The following is a 20,540-nucleotide window of genomic DNA, read 5'->3' as shown; positions in this document are numbered from 1 at the left end:
GCTGACTGATACATATCGGTATATCATGCTAACGTCTGACCACATCAGTGGGTGTGGTGTGACACCACAATGAACATCATTGTAAAATGTCAGTACTTCTCCCTCCCCCCCTTACGCACATGTGCGTTTCCCCGCTCCCCCTGAAAACAGCAGGAGAGAACTATGCAGGTCTGCCCCTCCAGATTTCATCACTTTAGTCACATGACTTTCCAAATTAAGTGGGCTGCAAACAGATTTTTTTTTCCTGGAATCAAATAACATGGAAATGACCAGTGCTGTTTTTCTAGAAAAAGAGGTGCTGGAACTCACTATGAACACCTCCCTTGTTCTCTTATAATGGGAATGGCGCCCACCTGAGAGGTGGGGGGGGGGAGCCCTGGAAATGAGCACTAAACTGGTGCCATATTACATTAGTTTTCTCAAAGGGCTTTTACGTCATGGGAAATCTCAGATATAATGTAAAAATCAACAGTTGGGGAAATGGAGTAAACTGCTATGTGAATGCAACCTCTCTCCTTCTGTAGATTGGAGAGATGAGGAGTGTGTGTGTTTTTCTAGCTCTCTGAATGAGTCACCGTACAGGCAGGTTCCTAAAGAACTGGTGGAATTTGTGGCATTGGTAGAGAGCAAGCAGTCCCCTAAGGCCTGGTTTTGGGGTATAAAGTCCTATGCAGCTTAGGCTCAGGATACCTGAAAGATCATCTCACCGCTATACCCAGTCGAACACTGCACTCAGCAGGTGAGGGCCTCCTGTGTATAGCAATTTTTCAGGAAGCCTGTTCCACACAATGTAGGAATTGGGCCTATAGTTCTGCAGCACTTCCCCTCGGGAATCCCCTCCCCTTGAATATAAGGCAGGCGCTGTCCTTTGTTGTATTTTGGGCGCCAACTGAAGATGTTCCTGTTTCAACAAGCCTTTTATGTAGAGATCTTTCCCAGTCTGCATCTGTACTGGGATTATTTTAAAGATGTCTTTATTGTCTTATTGCATGTTATTTGTCACTCTGGGCTCCATTTGAGGAGTGGGGGAAGGGCAGGGTATAAATTTAATAAACAATCATAATAAAGCCTAAGGCTTAATTTTTTTATATAGTGCGATCAATGTGCGTGGTGCTTTGGAGTCAGAATGCTAGTTCTCTGCTCCAAGGTGCTTACAATCTAAAATTTGGCATAGAGAAGAGGGGAGGAAGATGAAGGCAAGAGTGAACCAGGTGGGAGAGGGGTGATGTGTTTGGTTCAGTTACACATACCAGGGCTTAGTTTCAGGAGGAATAGAAGACCAAGCAGTTGTTCCAAAGGCTTCAAAGGGGAAATTTTTGGTTACTTGGAGGGAAAGGAGCAAACAAAGGATTTGAGGAAGTGGTTTGAGAGAGAGGTGTCGCTTCCCATAATTTTCTCCAGACTTAGATATAGCTAGTCTACTGGGGTGGCCAAATCTTCCCCTCTCCCTTAGCCCCCATGAACTGGATGCACTGTATTGAAGGTAAAAGCATCTTTTACAGATTATGGTTGGCTTCTTAGGCTAGGCTTTAAAAGTTGCTTTAATTTTTTAAAATTTAACTTTTTAAGTCTTTTTTTTAAAGCTTCGTACATCGCCTTGAGTGTTCTTTTAAAAATAAAAGTACTGAATAAAACAATGCATGCTTGATGCAGGAAATATACCGGTAACTATGACATCTGTGATTGTTGCTGTATGTATGAGGCTGAGGTTTTTTTAGTCATTTCCAGCCACTTCGGCTTCGATTAAAAAGGCAAAAGGGGACAGGTTTGCATATAATTTGTGCTAGGCTAATTTTATGTATAGGCGCAAATTTAGAAATAATTCTTGTAACTTAATTGGAGATACAGGATACATTACTTGTGTGGGTATAAGCCCAATGTGCTTGCTGTGACTGGTTTGCTGTCTATTGTCTAGGTGCAAATGGCTGTCAGTCTTAAAAGCTTCTCCTGCTCTCCCTTCCTAGGGTTCTGTACCTTTAAACCAGACTTGGACCGGGCAGCTCCAAACAGGGCAGCTTTACTCTGCAAAATAGGGTGCGTGGGCCCCCTCTATGAGTCGACCAATCCATGTTGGAACTGCGGCAGCGCTCTTTATCTCTAGCAAATAGTAACCAGGGCAGGGAAGCATACAACAGTAGTCCAGCTGCTTTGAGGTTACAAAGGTGCTAACATTTTCTCTTTTTATTTTTTTGACCCGAAAGGCTCACCCTTGGTTAAAATACAGTCATACCTTGGTTCTCGAACGGCTTAATTCTCGACCGTTTTGGCTCCTGAAAGCCGCAAACCAGGAACTGATTATTCTGGTTTGTGAACTACCGGTATTTTTGGAAGCCAGACATCCGATGGGGCTTCCGATTGGCTGCAGGAGCTTCCTGCAGCCAATCACAAGCCGTGCTTTGGTTTCCGAACATTTTGGAAGTTGAACGGGCTTCCGGAACAGATTCCGTTCAACTACCAAGGTACGACTGTACAGTGGTACCTTGGGTTACATACACTTCAGGTTACATACGCTTCAGGTTACAGACTCCACTAACCCAGAAATAGTACCTTAGGTTAAGAACTTTGCTTCCGGATGAGAACAGAAATTGCAGCGCAGCAACAGCAGGAGGCCCCATTAGCTAAAGTGGTGCTTCAGGTTAAGAATAGTTTCAGGTTAAGAATGGACCTCCGGAACGAATTAAGTACGTAACCAGAGGTACCACTGTACACCTGAAGTTTCTTAGTTCGCTGAAAAACATCAGTAAGGAAAGGGTGTGTGTTATCTGTTGGGTGTTTTCGCTCTGTTGCCCTGGGGTCAACCAGATGAGCTTCTAATGGATGAGTGAATCCCATCCATCACCTCAGCAATATCCGAAGGGGAGGAATCGGGAACGATGGGAAGACCTTCTGTGTATTAATGTAGAAGGAAGAGCTGATCTCTCAATGCCTTGTGACCTGGTTGGCTAGCTGTGTCTTGTCTGATGGAAAATCTGCCTGACAAGGAAGAGTTCAGCTGTCACTCTCGCTTAGTTCCAGGAGTAGAAAGAGGTGTGGAACAGCAATTGGGTGGTGGGTGGGAGTATGCAGAGCTGAAACCTGCTGTTAATTGTTACCAAGGGGTCTCCTAGGAAAAGGGTGGCTTGCTTTTTTCCAGCTGAGGGCTGCATTGACCCACAGTTGACTCTCTGAGGGCCATGTGTCAGAGTGGGTGTGGCCAACTTTATTATTATTACTATCATTATTAAATTATAGTTGGGGGATTGTTTTGGAGTGGTCAACAAAGATCTTTTCGCATCATAGCAGGGTCCTATGGGAGTGGTCGATTATTACAGTGATACCTCAGGTTAAGAACTTAATTTGTTCTGGAGGTCCGTTCTTAACCTGAAACTGTTCTGAACCTGAAGCACCACTTTAGCTAATGGGGCTCCCGCTGCTGCTGCACGATTTCTGTTCTCATCCTGAAGCAAAGTTCTTAACCCGAGGTACTATTTCTGGGTTAGCGGAGTCTGTAACCTGAAGCGTCTGTAACCTGAAGTGTATTTAATCCGAGGTACCACTGTATTTTTAAATGATTTCAACTCTTTCTCTTTTTTTAAGATAAATGGGGGAGGTTGGGTATTGACCAGTAAGTCAATGAAAACCAATAACAACAATAAACAGTATACAGTTATACTCAAATTAAAATAACCACCAACCCCAACTAAACATTTAACCAACACCAACCCGACAAAAACATAACAGAGGAACCAAAATTATAACAATTTAAAACATTGTAAAACATTTTAGCCAGTTGCCCCAACCCAAGAGTTGTTCCAGCAATGTCCCTCTGGCCTCCCAGGAGCCTCTTTTAGCTGTTCTAGGTGAGTCTGGGCTCTGCCCCCTAGGCCAGGTGGAAATGGGCCTTCAGCAGGGAGCAGGTCTTCCTTCCAGCACTCACAGCGGCAGGTGTGTGGAAGGTTCCTTAGGTTTCATCCAGACTGACCCCCCCTTCCCCCCAAAATGCATTTGAGTCAGCCAAGCTACATCTCCCATCATCCCTGGCCATTGGCTGTGCTGGCTGGGGTTGATGAGAGTTGCAATTTAGCAGCATTCACAGTTGTATTGGGTAACTTGTCAAAACACATCCATATCTGTATGATGGTGGAAGCAGGTAGAAAAGGCAGTGAAGGAGCCCTGGAGGTTGCTTCTGCTCTGCATCAGCAAAATGTCAATGCCACTCTGAATTCCCTTCCTCACTAGGCTCTTTGTAAATTTGTTAGCCAAACCTTGAATGGACCTCCTCTTTCCTCCCCTCACTACACGCTTTTACCTAGATTTTTGTCTCGTGGGCTTCAGTGCCTGCTTTTTGCCCGGTCAGCTCGAAAGGTTATCCCTGGTCAAAGTAGGTGTGTGTGTGGGTGTGTGTGGGTGTGGGTGTGTGGGTGTTCATGCCCCCACCCCCAATTGCTGATGCTTCAATCTTTGCATTTGGAAAAAAAAAGGTTTCTGGAGAGCTCTGTGCATTAATGATGATGACATTTGAAAGCATTTTTTGTTCCAGCACTTAAGTTAGCATTGACCCCTGGAAAAAGGAACGAGCATGTTTACGTACAACTGTAATGTCATGTGTACAGGCAAATTGTCTCCTCCCTCAATTAAATCTAAATTGTTCATGGAAGCTCTTTGCAGGCAGGGAGACTGCACATGAAACATGGTCGACCCAGTGCAGGGCAGCTGTGAAGAAGGCAAATTCCTTGCTGCAGATCATTAGGAAAGGAATCGAAAAATGCTGATATCATAATGCCATTATACAAATCTATGGTCCGACTACTTGGCATACTGTGTATAGTTCTGGAAAGGTTTAAAACAAAAGTAAAATGACCCAAGGGGTTAATGCTGACTCCTCTGTGAGGAAGGGTGGCAGCATTTTGGACTTCTTGGTTTGGAGAAAATGGTGACATTATAGAGGTGTGTAAAATTATTCATGGCATGGAGAGAGTGAATAGAGCAAGGGTCATCAAACTTTTTCAGAAGGGCTGGTCCACTGTCCCTCAGACTTTGTGGGGGGCTGGACTATATTTTGAAAGAAAGAAAAAATTAACAAATTCCTATGCCCCACAAATAACCTAGAGATGCATTTTAAATAAAAGGACACATTCTACTCATGTAAAACACGCTGATTCCCGGACCGTCCGCGGGCTGGATTTAGAAGGCGATTGGGACAGATCCGGCCCCTGGGCCTTAGTTTGCCTACCCATGGAATAGAGGAAAGCTTTTCTTCCCCTCTGCTAATGCTAGAACCCATGGAAGGTTCAGGATCGATAAAAGGAAGGACTTCTTCCTGCATCACAGAGTTAAACTGTGGAACTCCCTCCCACATGAAGCACTGATGGCCACCAACTTAGATGCCTTTAAAAGAGGATTAGACGAATTAATGGAGGAGGCGGCTATCAATACTGACTAGCCGCGGTGGCTGTGCACTGTCTCCAGAGTTGGAGGCAGCAAAAACAAGCCTTCTAAGCAACACCAGTTGCTAGAAACCGCAGGACAGGAACGTGCTCTGTTTGCAGGCTTCCAACAGGCATCTGGTCGGCCACTGTAAGAACAGGAGGCTGGACTAGATGGGTTGTTGGCGTCATCCAGCAGGCTCTTCTTATGTGGTCAAGGGCCATGCACTTCGGTGGTGCTACATAAATGAAGTTTGCAAAGTTGCCCCTGAAAGATCCATGCAACTACGTGTGGTTGGGCCCTTTCAGATCTGCCCTTTGATGCCTCTCAGAACTTCTGACTTTCTGAGGACTCTCCTCTCTGGAGTCACTGACATAGTTGGGGCTTGAATTTGTGTGCTCTGCGTTATTTATCGTTTGCCACATCTTGGAATACTCAAGCGTCTCTTTATTAAAAATAGTTTCTGGCAAGGACAGCTGGGAATTTGAAACAGCCTGACTCAACCTGTGGAACTTGAAAAGGCTTTAAAAAACCCAAAAACCCACACCTCTGTCAACATGATTAGTTGTCTGACAATTATGAGGAGAGGCACTGTTACCTTTTCACCAGTGGGGCGTGCATCACATGAGATTCTCCAACATAATACAGTGGTATCTCGGGTTAAGTACTTAATTCGTTCCGGAGGTCCGTTCTTAACCTGAAACTGTTCTTAACCTGAAGCACCACTTTAACTAATGGGGCCTCCTGCTGCCGCTGCATCACCGGAGCACGATTTCTGTTCTCATCCTGAAGCAAAGTTCTTAACCCAAGGTACTATTTCTGGGTTAGCGGAGTCTGTAACCTGAAGCGTATGTAACCCGAGGTACCACTATATTTTGTTGGATTTCTTAAAAAATAGCTGCCTTGATTTGCCTAACAGGGATAAGCTGACAGGTCATAATGCACCATAAAGCAACAAACAAGCAAGGATGGTAAGGAGCCAGGGAGAATGGGAGTTGTAGTTCAGCAATACCTGGAGGGCCTTCGGTTCCCCACACCAGATTTGGAAAGCTAGAGGCATATTCCAGGCATAATAATAATAATTTTATTATTTATACCCCGCCCATCTGGTTGGGTTTCCCCAGCCACTCTGGGCCGCTTACAGCACATATAAAACATAATGAAACTTCAAACATTAAAAATCTCCCTGCCTTCAGACGTCTTCTAAAAGCCAGATAGTTGTTTATTTCCTTGACATCTGGTGGGAGGGCGTTCCACAGGGAGGGTGCCACTACCGAGAAGGCCCTCTGCCTGGTTCCCTGTAACTTCACTTCTTGCAGTGGGGGAGCCTCCAGAAGACCCTTGGAGCTGGACGTCAGTGTCTGGACTGAGTGATGCGGGTGGAGACGCTCCTCAAAGCCATTCTGGGGGAGGGTGGCTTGGGGAGAGTCCCAGGGGACAGAGAGAGACTTGAAGACCACAGCGCCTGTGCCTGAAGTTCCCCAGCCCATTTGCTATTCTTGCCCTCTTCACACACGTCATGCACCAATAAAGTTTTTGTTTATTGCTTTGATAGTGTGCCTTTCCTCCAAAGAGCTACGGGTGGTGGTGTACATGACTCGCTTGCTCACCATATTATCCTTACAACAACCCTTTGAGGGATGTTAAGCTGAGAGCTGGTGGCTGCCTAAGGGTCACCCAGTGAACTTCATGGCTGAGGTGGGCAGGTGGGATCTGAACCCTGATCTTCAAGGTCCAACACTCTAACTGTTACACTGGCTTAATGCTCATTTTTGTGCATTCACACAAGGGATGTATTCCCCCTCACCTCTCAGAGCTTTTGTAACCGAAGGTTACCTGAGGGGTTACCTTTCCTCATATGAACCTGTCCAGTTGCTGTTCACCTCTGCCCCAGTGGATAACCTCTTCCGCTCACCTAAGAGTTGTTTTCTGGCTTAGCAAATTAGCATTTGCGAGAGGAAAGTGACCCCCAAATTCAGCGCCGTTCTTCGGTTTGAACAATGTCTTTTAACATGGCCTTATAGTGTTTATTTGATACAGCATGTATCTTCCTCAATCATGCTTTTTATATTGTAATTTTATATTGTGAACTGCCCTGAGATCTATGAATGAATTAATGTAATTAATAATAAATAATAATAATAATAAATATCAGCCTCTGTAATCCAGCTCTCAGTTCTACCAGTGTATGTGAGGCGGGTGGCACCAGAGGTTAACCCTCTTCTGCTGTTCCCCTCTATCTTGGGAATACCTTGTCCCCCGAAACATCTACTCGTTCCATCTTTGGTTTAGGTGGCAGGTGAAAACATTTTCTTTCATTTCCTTTTTGCTCAGGCTGTTTTATGCGCTTGAGGGTTTATGCTGGCACTCTGATCTTACTTTATTGCTCTGCTTTGTCTTGTTTTATTGTAAATCCGTTGACTTGTTTTTAAACTGTGACTTTTATTGTTTTGTCATGAGCTGCTCCAAGAACATTTGCTGAAGAGCATCCTGTAAATATTTCAAGTGAGCGAAACAGAGATGCAGAGGCAGGGGGAGAGAGGCGGCCAGAACCCCTGAAGGAAAATTGAATGTAGCAAGCCCAGCCAACCAAATCGATTAATAAGGCATTTCCAAAAGGCGAGAACAGGGGTGTTGTTGCAGAAAACAGGAACAGATTGCGCAAAATAGAGGCTGTTCCTGGTAAACAGTAACAGTTGGGAGCCTGTGTGACTCACACATGCCTGCCTTCCCCTTCCAGCATTGTGGAGAGGTGAATGTGTGTTTGAAGCCTCAGCACTGAACCAAGAGGTCTCCGTTGTCTGTTCCAGCATACAACAGATGTTTCTGGACATCTTTAGCCCAGAGTCCTTCTCAGTGCCGACTAGTTACTCCTAATGCTTTATGTCTGGCACTTACTGGTTTTTCCAAGGCACTCCAAGCCACAATAAAATGTTTGGGGTTTCTCTGTTGCTTTACAGCGGATCAACCTCAAACCGATGCCAACCAGTGGCTTTCCTGATCACTGCCAAGAGTTTCCCACTAGGCAGGAGATTCTGTCCGTCCCATGCCCATTAGCAAAGCTGTCCACAAACCTTCCTTTCCAGAGTCTCTTCAGCCAAACTGAGTAAACCACTTCCCAAGGAAGAGTAGCTTTTGTGATGCTGATTTATTTCTGATCTTGGGAGCTACATCAAAAGTTACCGTGGCCTGGAAACTCTCTTGAAATTCTGAGTGTCTGTTCTGACCATCAGACAGCAAAGGACGGGTGACGAGAGAGTTTCCCCATGTGCGTTGAGTTGCCTGCTCACTGTGTAACCACACTGTACTCATCTAGGGTCTCCATGAGTCAAGGCCGGACTACTGTGGTTGTCGTTCCCAAAATAGGGCCCCACTTCTCCCCAAAAGGAACACATGAAATAAAGTACCGCAAAGTAAGTCGTACGGTATCTTAGCAAATTTATTATGGGATAATTTTTTGTGGACTGGAGACAATACTAGGGATGGGGACAGCACCCACCCAACCCATGGCCTCAATTCCATGGGTCCTGAATCAGGTTGGCTTGCCTTGGGCCAACCTAGGGATCACTCACTGTGCCCTGGATCCAGTCCCAAAGGAGTCTCTTAAATATACAGCTGGGAAGGGGGTCAATTCTACACCACCTAGAAAGGAGAGTTGGGCACTGGCTCCTACCTTCTTTTGGAAGATGAAGGCAGAGGTCAGGGTAGGTTTTGATTTAAAAGTGCTTATGTTGATGTTTAGAGCCCTATACAGCTCAGGACTGCATTACGTCAAAGACTGCCTTTCCCCATATGAACCAACCCTTGTGATCTTCATCAGATGTCCTTCTCTGTGTGTTCCACCTGAGAGAGTGTGAAGGAAATGGGCCTTTTCAGTGGTGGCCCCCTCATCTGTAGAAGGCTCTCCCAAGGGATAAATGCCTGGTGCCATCCTTGTCCATCTTTAGGGGCCTGGCTAAATAATGTTGTCTCTTACAGTGATTCTCACCTCTTGGTGGAATGGGCCACACTTGTTCATATTAATAAGTTGCTGTATGAGCATTATATATGTTCTATATTGTTCGTCGCTCTGATTCCCCACCCAGCCACCGGTTTTAAATAGCTTTTTATGTGTTGCATTTTACCTTGTCAAGTTGTTTTGAGAATTTTTACTGTATAAAGCGACTGATAAATGCAGGTAACAATAATACTCTTTGCATGCCTGGGTGGGGGATGAAGAGGGATGCATCACGGTGACGAAGCTAGCCTACTGCACAAAAGATAACATTCATAATCATTCTTCTTCCAGTTTTTGCCACGCGAATGCCATCTGGCCCTTGGAAGGCAGTCCAGAAGGCAATGTGGCCCTCGGGCTAAAAAAAGGTTCTGCCTCCCTGCAATAGCTCTAACCCGGTGGTTGTGTGGTGTCGAACAGGACTGCCTATCTCTCACTGTCTCTTTCTTGCCTTTGGGCAGTTTGCCAGCAGGTGGAATGGACCAGTCATGAATGGTGATGCCTTTTGTCAAGATCCTCCCTCCCAGCTTCCCGACTGGAGGGAATTCTGTGAGCTGCACGCCCAGGCCGCTGCAGTGGACTTTGCCCAAAAGTTCTGCCAGTTCCTGAAGGAGAATCCGCACTACGACACCCCCGGGGCAGAGACCTCCTTCTCCCACCACTTTGCTGCCAACTTCTTGGACATCTTCAGCTTGGAAGTCAACAGGGTGTTCGTTTCCAATTCCCCCACCAAATACAACATCGTGCCATTTGTCGGGCTTCAGAACTGCCACATGCCTTACGGGCAGGACCTCCTGCCGAGGAAGGAGCAGGCCTCCACGGAGTCCCTTGACAGCATGGACAACCCCGTCTCCTCCGGCAGGTATCTGAGCCAATCACAGCAGGTCCAGGCCCGGAAGGTCTCCTCCTACGGCCAATCCCGGAGTTCGGAGGATGTCTCCGTCCACGCCACCTCCAAGCCGAAGTTCAAGAAAGGCTTTTCCCTGAGGAATATGAGCTTGTGCGTGGTGGATGGCATGAAGGAGATGTGGCACAGGAGGTCTTCCCCAGAGCCCGGTGCAGAAGCCACACAAAGCAGGCGGTCCGACAGGGAACACTGCCCCTCCGGGAACAAGGAGCATGGTGATTCCAGGGAGAAATGGACCCACAAGCTGCGCCTTTCGAAGGGGCAGTCTTCCAAGGTGGATCTGGTGGACATTCAGAGGGAAGGGACCCTCCGCTACATGGTCGCTGACGATACGAACTGTGTGGGGAGTTCTCAGTGGCAAAAGTGTCGGTTGTTGCTAAGGAAAGCTGTGAAGATGGAGGGAGAAAAGTTCCTTCTCGAGTTTTACGTTCCTCCCAAGGTAAGGACTTCCGTAGCTAAAACCTGCCTTTCATATGTATGTGTTGGGTTTGTTTGCTTTTATTTCAATGGGGTGAGCGTCGGATTGCAGGTGCAGAGAAGCCAACTAAGCAAAGGACAGAGATCGGGAAGCGGAAGCCGAATGCTTCTCTGCACTCAAAGTGAACTTTCACCCTAAGAAGGGTGAAAGGAATCATCATTCTGTAGTCTACTTCCAGTTGAAATGGCTTGTATCTGAGTCTTCTTCTTTGGCGATCACTCAGGGATGCGGGTGGCGCCGTGGGTTAAATGACAGAGCCTAGGACTTGCCAATCAGAAGGTCGGCGGTTCGAACCCCTGCGACAGGGCAAGCTCCCGTTGCTCGGTCCCTCCTCCTGCCAACCTAGCAGTTCAAAAGCACATCAAAGTGCAAGTAGATAAATAGGTACCGCTCCAGCGGGAAGGTAAACAGCGTTTCTGTGCGCTGCTCTCGTTCGCCAGAAGCGGCTTAGTCATGCTGGCCACATGACCCGGAAGCTGTACGCCGGCTCCCTCGGCCAATAAAGCGAGTTGAGCGCCGCAACCCCAGAGTCAGCCACGACTGGACCTAATGGTCAGGGGTCCCTTTACCTTTACCATAGTTGAGTAAGATTGACTTCCATGAACCTGATCTTAACAGTGAGTCCGTAAGTGACTGCGGTGGCCAATTCTGGATCCACACGCCCTTCCACAGTGGGGACATAGGTTTCTGGGCGGGAGTTGGTCACGGTGAGGGTTTGCCAAGCATGCCTTCCTCTTAGCATGTTTCTCCCTTTCGTTCTGAGTTTGTCCATGACACCTTTGGTAAAGGCTGTTCTCCACTTGGAGCACTCACAGGCCAGTGTTTCCCAATTGTCAGTGTTTATACTACATTTTTAAAGATTTGCCTTGAGAGAGTCTTTAAACCTCTTTTGTTAACCACCAGCATTATGCTTTCCATTTTTAAGTTTGGAATAGAGTAGTTGCTTTGGAAGACAATAATTAGGCATCCAAACAACATGACCAGTCCAACGAAGTTGATGTCAAAGAATCATTACTTCAACATTGGTGATCTTTCCAGTACACTGACATTAGATCACCTGTCTTCCCAAGTGATGTGTAAAATTTTCCGAAGACACCATTGATAGAATCTTTCAAGGAGTTGGAGACTGCACTTATAAGTGGTCCATGTTTCACAACATACAGTAAGGTTACTTGGGTGCCAATTTTAAATAGTAGTTCTTACAATGACCAGCTGGCATAGAAACAGCTCAGGGACAGGAGGTGCCTGATAGAGCTGGCTTTTCAGCTGAGCTCATGGAACAGGCCCCTTTTGTCATCTCTCCCACAGCCCGATGGAATGACTGGCTGCTGCCAGGTACCAGTTGCAACTGACCATGAAGGCAGAGCATAGCCATTGTGGCTAGCAGGCAGCCTTCTCCTCCATGAATTTCTCCAATCCCGTTTTTAAAGCCATCCAGGTTGGTGGCCATCACGGCCTGCTTTGGGACTGGTTTCCATAGTTTAACTAAGCGCTGCATAGTTTTGTATTATTTGTTGTTCACATTGTATTGTTTTGCTGATGCTCTTTGCCACTCTGGGCTCCTTTTGGGAGGAAGGATGGAACGGAACCCTAATGAAATCGATAAATAATACATAATCCTGTATACTGAGTCAGGCCCGTGGCCAGTGTTTTTGGCTCAGAAGGCCGTGGTTCTGCAAGGTCCCAGGCCAAAGTCTCTTCCAGTGCTGGAGATCCTTTTACTGGAGTATTGAGCCAGTTTGCTCCCTTGAGTACCCGGGGGCCCATTTCCTTCCTAAAAGGCTGCATGTAAAAACAAAAGGAATTACTGCCAGCCAGGCTGGTGCTTTGTCTTTTGTTGAATCCTTTCCTGTCTTATTTTTTCCACATCTTGTGTGTGTGTGTGCGCGCGCGCGCTTTATTATCCTTAATCGATTGTCTCTCTTTAAATGTCTGGGAAGCGGCAGAAGATAAGAAGCTTGTTCATGCCTCCCCCCCCCCGCCCTTTGTAGCTTGTTTCCAGATGTCATTTTCTCTCACAATTGCTCTGTTATAAATGCCTAAAAGTTTCCCCTTCCGCCTACACAACAACCTGGTGCCTTCCAGTTTTGGACTACAACTCCCATGAGTCTCAGTCAGCACAGTCATGCTAAGTGACTTGTGAAAGGGGGTCCAGTTTCTTGTAGTGCTACAAGCTAAGCAGGTCTGGATCTAGTCTGGCACCCCCTAGTCTGGCACCCATGGGCACCATGGTGCGTAAGGATGCCTTCCTTGGGTGTCCCCAGGCAGGAGGCCTTGGACTCTGCAGAAATTTTGTTTGGCCACTCCCTCTGGCTTCTGTGGTTTCAGTGGGCATCTGTTGCCCACAGGTTCAAGTATATATTTTTAGCCAGAGAGGCCGAGCTGCCCAGGGAATTCCAGTGCGGCCTTAAACATGTGGGAGGCAAATCCAAGCAATGATAAAAATAACAGAAACAATAGGGGCTAGCAGCTTGCTTTTTTTAAAAAAAAGGAAAATACAAGTTAGGATTTTCAGGGGAGCTGAATTCTATTATCATTGGGGAAGGGTTACAGCTCAGTAATGGAGCAATGATTTGCATGCAGAAAGGACCCAAGTTCAATCCCCGATGGCATCTCCCAAGTGGGGAGAGCTGCTGTGTGAGAGATCCCTGTGTGGAAACTCTGGGGAGCTGCTGCCCGTTGGAGCAGACCAGGGCTATGCAATGCAGAGCTAGACAGACCCTTGATCTAATTCTGTATAAGGAAGCTTCCTATGTCCCTATAGCCTTCCGGTGTCTTTCCACACACCCTGCAGTTTCTCTTGGTATCGAGAAACCGCTCTGTGACCGCAGCGGCTTATTTGCTGCTGATTTGTGGAGCGTGTTTCCTTTTTGGCCATTCTCTGGATTTCTTGCTAGACCAGCTGTTGTGACAGCTGGGTGTGAAACAGACAGCAGCCGTACGCGGTTTCATGCCTGTGTGCCTGCTCCGGGTTCAAGCATAGCCTTGCACGAAACCTTCCCTCGCTCATCACGGCGTCTCTGTAAATTGAGCCGAAGGGAATTTGTCACTCTGCAGGGGGGACCGGACAAGGGCGCATGGAAAATCCCATTTCGGTGAAACCCTTTTATGGTGCCTGCTCTCTGGCTGTTGCCAAACAAGCAAGAGATCTTGTTTCCATTCATTCCCTTCTAACCTTTCTCCCATCCCCAAGGAGGAGGTCGTGGACAGGTTGCTTAAAGCAGCTCTCTGGGCCAGTGCTTAATTTATCCCTAGGAAAAGAGAAGTGTGGACTGAAGCCCCCTCCCCTCTTTCACACACCCCTCCTCACACACAAACTTCGCTAAACTGGGAGCCCTTCTCCCTAAAAACTCTGTTACTTTTGTTTTCCTACTACTTTGTTGCTTCTGCTGAGACCCTATCTACCCACCAGAGTGGTGCATGCTCTAGTTATCTCCTGCTTGGACTACTGTAAAGCACTCTATGTGAGGCTACCTTTGAAGGTGACCCGGAAACTACAACTAATGCAGAAGGCGGCAGCTAGACTGGTGACTGGGAGCAGCTGCTGAGACCATATAACACTGGTCCTGAAAGACCTACATTGGCTCCCAGTACGTTTCCAAGCACAGTTCAAAGTGTTGGTGCTGACCTTTAAAGCCCTAAATGGCTTTGGCCCAGTATACCTGAAGGAGCGTCTCCCTCCCCCCCATCATTCAGGTCGAGCTCCAAGGGCCTTCTGGCAGTTCCCTCCCTGCGAGAAGTGAGGTTACAGGGAACCAGGCAGAGGGCCTTCTTGGTAGTGGTGCCTGCCCTGTGGAACGCCCTCCCATCAGATGTCAAGGAAATAAACCATTACCTGACTTTTAGAAGACCTCTGAAGCAACCCTGTTTAGGGAAGTTTTTAATGTTTGATGTTTTATCGTGTTTTTAATACTCTGTTGGAAGCTGCCCAGAGTGGCTGGGAAAACCCAGCCAGATGGGCTGGGTATAAATAATAGATGATGATGATGATGATGATGCTATACTCAAGCAGTTCACAAGAAAGCATGGGGGTGGGAAACAACCGAAAGTATAAATACATCGAACAAAGTGTTTTATACTAGGGGCTTCCACTTCTCCTTGCAGTACTCATCAACTCTGCCTAACCCTACCAACCTCTCCACCCGCCACTGCGTCCTGGCTTCTTGCAGATCCAGGATTGTGATGTGGCTCCTATGGAGACTGTGCGATGACAGCCTTACACTTCTATGTATATAGAAAGACATACTAAAAAGGTAAAGGGACCCCTGACCATTAGGTCCAGTCGTGACCGACTCTGGGGTTGCGGCACTCATCTCGCTTTATTGGCCGAGGGAGCCGGCGTACGGCTTCTGGGTCATGTGGCCAGCATGACTAAGCAGCTTCTGGCGAACCGGAGCAGCGCACGGAAACGCCGTTTACCTTCCCACCGGAGCGGTACCTATTTATCTACTTGCACTTTGACGTACTTTTGAACTGCTAGGTTGGCAGGAGCAGGGACCGAGCAACGGGAGCTCACCCCATCGCAGGGATTCGAACCGCCAACCTTCTGATCAGCAAGTCCTAGGCTCTGTGGTTTAACCCACAGCGCCACCCGCGTTCCATACTATCTCCCTATAAAAGACATTTCAAAACAGTTTCACAATATTTTCATACTAAATGTGTGACTTCCTCTGACCTAGCAGATGAAGATGTAGTAGATTGTTCAGTGGCATCGGTGTAGAATGTTTTTCTGTTCTAGGTGGCAGTGGCAAAAGCTTTCCTCTGGCAACTTGGTCAAAGTTTCACATGGGGGTCTTGTTACTTGCCGATGAGGAGATTGGTGTGCACCTGATTAAGAGGAATCACAGAATCCCAAAATTGTAGAGTTGGAAGATATCTATTTCATATTGTCCAGGGTTCTAGGTTCTCTATTTCCCAGCTGCTGTTGCATATAATTGACTGTGAACCAGTTTGGCCAGGGGAGATGCAAAATGTCCTGGCGTTATAACCCGGGTAAGTTCTACTTGACATTGCAAAGAGAAAAGGAGTGACATGTCTGGTTGCTGCTTTCGGTAGCAGCGCAGCATTTCTTGTGGTCACCCACTGAACATTGCTGGATAGGCAGTTTGTACATGCTCAGAGACATTGCCCTCTTCAGCTAGCAGGTGCTATAAAAGAAATTAAAGATAGTACTCCTGTTGGGCATTTGGAAATAGTATATACAAAACAAAACTAAACCACCAACCCACTCGTATTTCATTTATGTTAGCATGGAGGATACGATTTCAGGGCAGAAAATGTGAGTCCTGGATGTGGATTCTGTATTGATTGATTGATTGATTGATTGATTGTCACACTCCATTATATTATTACTGTCCATCATCAACAACAGAGTTCAGAATAAAAAATATGTTAAAAAACAAAAAAACCCAACAAAGCTCAGTTTTCTATGAATACAATTTACTGGGTGTAAGCCCTATCAAATGAATGGGATTGGAGAAAAATAGCTGCCTGCAGCAGATCACTCATTCTGATCAGACTACTCAGGAGAACACCTTTTTGACGGGTAAAGTCAAAATCTTAGCTTACCTGTACCAGCCTGCCTCTCTCTCTCTCTTTCTCTCTCTCTCTCTCTCTCTCTCTCTCTCTGTGTGTGTGTGTGTGTGTGTGTGTAAAAAAAGCCTTTTATATTTCCTCTTACAATCTTTTGCTCTTCCTTAGCTCTTTGTGGCTGCTTTTACCTTTTTTATTAATGGGAGTTTTTCAATAGTTAAATTCTGTTTATCTGTTCAAGGACTTTAAAAAAAAAGAAGTTCAGAAATGTAAAATTATTGCTGATGTTGGAACACAGCAGTGTGTGAAAATATGTAAATGAAATGTTCCCTATTCCTCCTCCTATTTCCCAGTGGGTGCTGTACTTTTAATTAAAAGATTCTGGCGTCGCTGGAGAAGATTAGGGAAATCGCATTTTTAATAATGTTGCCTTCATGTGAACAGCCTTCCTTCCTGTGAACAAGCCTCTGCTATCTCCTGAGGAAAACTATTATTTCTAAAACAATTGTCATATACTTTTTCCGTTTTTTAACTCCCTCTCTCTTTTGGCCTCCAGGCTTCCAAAGCGAAGGTCAGCATCCCTTTGTCGGCCATTATCGAGGTGCGCACGACTATGCCCTTGGAGATGCCAGACAAGGATAACACCTTTGTGCTGAAGGTAAGGCACCTTAGGTAGAGAAGCCCCCTGTGTAGCCAGGTGTTTGGCACATCAGCCACTGGTGCCTACTTTCTTTATTTGCAGTCAGCAGTCCATTAAACTAAGGTTACCAGATTTTTCTCAATGAATCCAGGGACACTTTTTAACTTCAGTGGATTTTGTGTGAGGACTGAGAAACGGGGGCGTCTGGTAACCTTTCATTAAACATGATTCAAACCCAGATCTCCAAGTCTGTCTCACACTCCTCCTCCATTTCTGAAAGCCTGTTGCAAAAGGGAGAGGCAGATGCACTATTTCAAAGCGTTGTCCAGTTTTCGCCCTTCTACCCTCCTTGCGTGATGAGCGCTCCTTTTTTTTTTTTTAAAGGTAAAGGGACCCCTGACCATTAGGTCCAGTCGTGGCCGACTCTGGGGTTGCGGCGCTCATCTCGCTTTACTGGCCGAGGGGGCTGGCGTACAGCTTCCGGGTCATGTGGCCAGCATGACTAAGCTGCTTCTGGCGAACCAGAGCAGCGCACGGAAACGCTGTTTACCTTCCCGCCGGAGCGGTACCTATTTATCTACTTGCACTTTGACGTGCTTTTGAACTGTTAGGTTGGCAGGAGCAGGGACCGAGCAACATGAGCTCACCCCGTCACAGGAATTCGAACCGCTGACCTTCTGATCGGCAAGTCTAGGCTCTGTGGTTTAACCCACAGCGCCACCCGCATCCTCCTTTTTTTTTTTTTTTTACCCTTTCATTAAAATTGCACCGCCTGCCTCCCTGTAAGCGCTGGGCTCCCTTTTCTGAAGAGCCAACTCAGGGATGAAACGATGCCCTACGGGCAGGCCGGGTTGTCATGGAGACCGGCCTAGCTGCTGCATGAGCAGTTCCTTGGCAAATCGAACTTATGCAAACTTCCATCCAAGCTCTCTGTCAGGGTGGACAAAAGGCACTTTTGTGATGAACGAAAACGTTGACATTTGCTTTGTGTTTGCACAAATGGATTTGTGGGAATGGATTTCATTTGTTTCTGGTTTTTGGAGGTCCTCCCCCCCCCCCCCATCCAAATTAATTTTCCAGCTTCCTGAATTTATAGAGAGCATTCATGGGATGAGGGTAGGATACAGAGAGGCCTGGAGATGAGAGATGAGGTGGGGCATCTTACTGGCTAAATTTACTTTTCTCAATCTTCCTGCCCCAGTCCAGCAACAATCATTGGTGAATTATTGCCTTTGCATCAGTTGAAATTTGAAGCCAAAACGAGATGTGATGTGGTTGGCCTTTGCATTGTTATTCTTTTTAATGGTTTATAAAAAGATTTATATACCACGAAATGGACAAAAACCTCAAAGCAGTTTACAGAGAACAATATAAAATATTCATTAAAAATACCAGTAAACACCTTTAATTCCCTTAACACAGCATTCCAGTTTTAAAGATTCTGATAAATGTGCACAATTTAGGGGCTGGGAATCCAAGGGTATTTTTAGACCATCGAGCGCACCCCAGCTTTTAGAAAAACCGGAGGATGTGACACCTTCATGGTTCCAGCTAGTTCAAATTCACTGGTCTGCTAGACATATAGTTCATACAGGGGATTCATTGAGATAGTTGGCATTCTTTGAAAACTTACATATTTCTGGGGGAAATCTCAAGGGTGGAATCGTATCATTTATAAAGGTTTGCGGTCCTGTTTCATGAAATCTAATGTGAGTTTAAAAGCTTTTTGGGAAGATGACTTGGGACTATCAGTGATAAGTCTTTGCAAAGTGGTATGGCAGAAACCCCTATTAAGGTGTGCGTTGTTGTTTTTCCAAAGTTAAGGGATCTGTGATAAAAGTGATGCTGAGGTGCTATTTTACTCATGTGAAATTGGTTCACATGGACCCAGGGTCTTCCAACAAGTGTTGGAAAGGTCGTCTAGGGTTGGGTACTTCCTTTCACATATGGTGGACTTGCTCCATGGTACACTCTTTTTGGATGAGGGTTTTGCCCCCCCCCCCTTCTTCTGTTGCCTCTCAGGTTATTCCTTAGACCCCAGTTTCAACTCTGTTTTCTGTTGTTCCTGAGGACATGAATCAAGTAATTTTGTTGCTTTTAGCAGCAACCAAAATAGAAATTGCTCATCACTGGAACCACTCCTCTATTTTTACATTAGAAGGTTGTTGGTGGCGTAAAGTTTGGAAATTGGCTGTGCGAGATAAATTGACCCAAAAGAACAAGCTTAGCCGGAGCAAAAAAAAAGAATTAATTTGAGGAAACTTGGTCTCTTTTAACCTTTCTAACCCAACCTGTACTAGCCATCCACTAAATGACCATCTTCCTTTGGTGGTCAGACCATATTTCCAGATATTAAGATTTTATTATCCTCATAAATCTCATCCTACCACTGTATTTTCTTTTCTAGCGGGTTTTTTCTTTCTGTTTTGCTTTTGCTGTCAGATATAATCCCTATGTTTGCACATACTGTGCTTAAAATATCTATTGTCTCTTCCCTTGTTTATTTCTTTTTATGGTTAGTATTATGTCAATATTGAAAATTAATTTTAAAATGCATTAAAAAAACCAGTAACACCAAACCTTATACACACACACACACACACACACATATATATATATATATATATATATATATATACACACACACACACACAGAGTGGTACCTTGGTTGTTGAACCTAATCCATTCCAGGAGTCCATTCGACTCCTGGAACCGTTTGAAAGTTAAGGTGCAGCTTCTGATTGGCTGCAGGAGCTTCCTGCACCCAATCAGAAACCGCGTCGGACGTTCAGCTTCTAAAAAACATTTGCAAACTGGAACACTCACTTCCAGGTTTGCGGTGTTTGGGAGCCAATTTGTTAGGGCGCCAAGCTGTTTGACAAGCAAGGTACCACTGTATATACAAAGAAGATTGTCAAAATATGGGCAAAACCAGCAGTTTTTTTAAAACTAAGGGGTGCCCTTCTGCTCACTTGCCATCCCTGCCTCAGTTTCCCTCTCTGTTTCAACTGGGAGAGCTGGAGATTCAAGACTGCCTGAGTAACTTATCTCCACATCACCAAACCCTTCCATTTTACCCCAGGTTCATCTCTAGCTATCCACCTGTACCCCCTTCTAAGGTGGCAGGGAGCTGTCTCTGTCCTCCACCTGCTTTGCAGTGTAGGGCATGCTAAGGGTCCCATCAATCCGTAAAATACCTCTCTATACAATACTCCCACGTTCCTCTCGCTCCTCCAGTTTCCTATCGCACCGTTCTTTTGTGCATATGTTGGGAAGCCATTTATCTCCGCAGCTTCTAGGCTAGGATGGAGGAAGCTGGGGAGTCAAACCAAGTTTGCCTCACCACACTTTAAACTCCCTAGGCAGACCCTGACCCCTTCCCTCTCCTACCCAGGTTTTAACCTTTCATTTAGGTGAGGGAACGTCGTCCCTTCCCTCACCCCACATGTATTTCTCCTTGGGGGCATGTCGCTCCCCTCAAAGCAAAGCCTCCCCTCTGGGCCACACTCCTGAACATCTGCCTTTCTCCCAGCCATATAGTAGAGAGAGAAATGCACACAATGAAATGGTGTGTTATAATTGC

At 46.1% G+C, this 20,540-nt stretch overlaps 1 protein-coding gene across 8 annotated transcripts in view; it reads left to right on the top strand.

The window, feature by feature from the left end:
• The window catches only part of SH2B2 (SH2B adaptor protein 2), a 55,417-nt gene that overhangs the window by 22,363 nt on the left and 12,514 nt on the right, over positions 1-20,540 (top strand). For all 8 annotated transcript variants that reach the window (XR_013979838.1, XR_013979839.1, XR_013979840.1 and 5 more), the window contains 2 exons: positions 9,862-10,746; positions 16,874-16,975. Coding sequence is in view for 2 of the 8 variants with exons in the window: in XM_080982959.1 (XP_080839085.1) it covers positions 9,862-10,746; positions 16,874-16,975 (987 nt within the window). In the remaining 6 variants the exon portion in view is untranslated. The remainder of the gene's footprint in view (positions 1-9,861; positions 10,747-16,873; positions 16,976-20,540) is intronic.

This window comes from Podarcis pityusensis, assembly GCF_964106645.2.
Source record: "Podarcis pityusensis genome assembly, chromosome: 15".
Taxonomy (NCBI): Eukaryota; Metazoa; Chordata; class Lepidosauria; order Squamata; family Lacertidae; genus Podarcis; species Podarcis pityusensis.
Note: the sequence above shows the minus strand (reverse complement) of the source record. Positions and strands in the feature narration are given on the sequence as shown.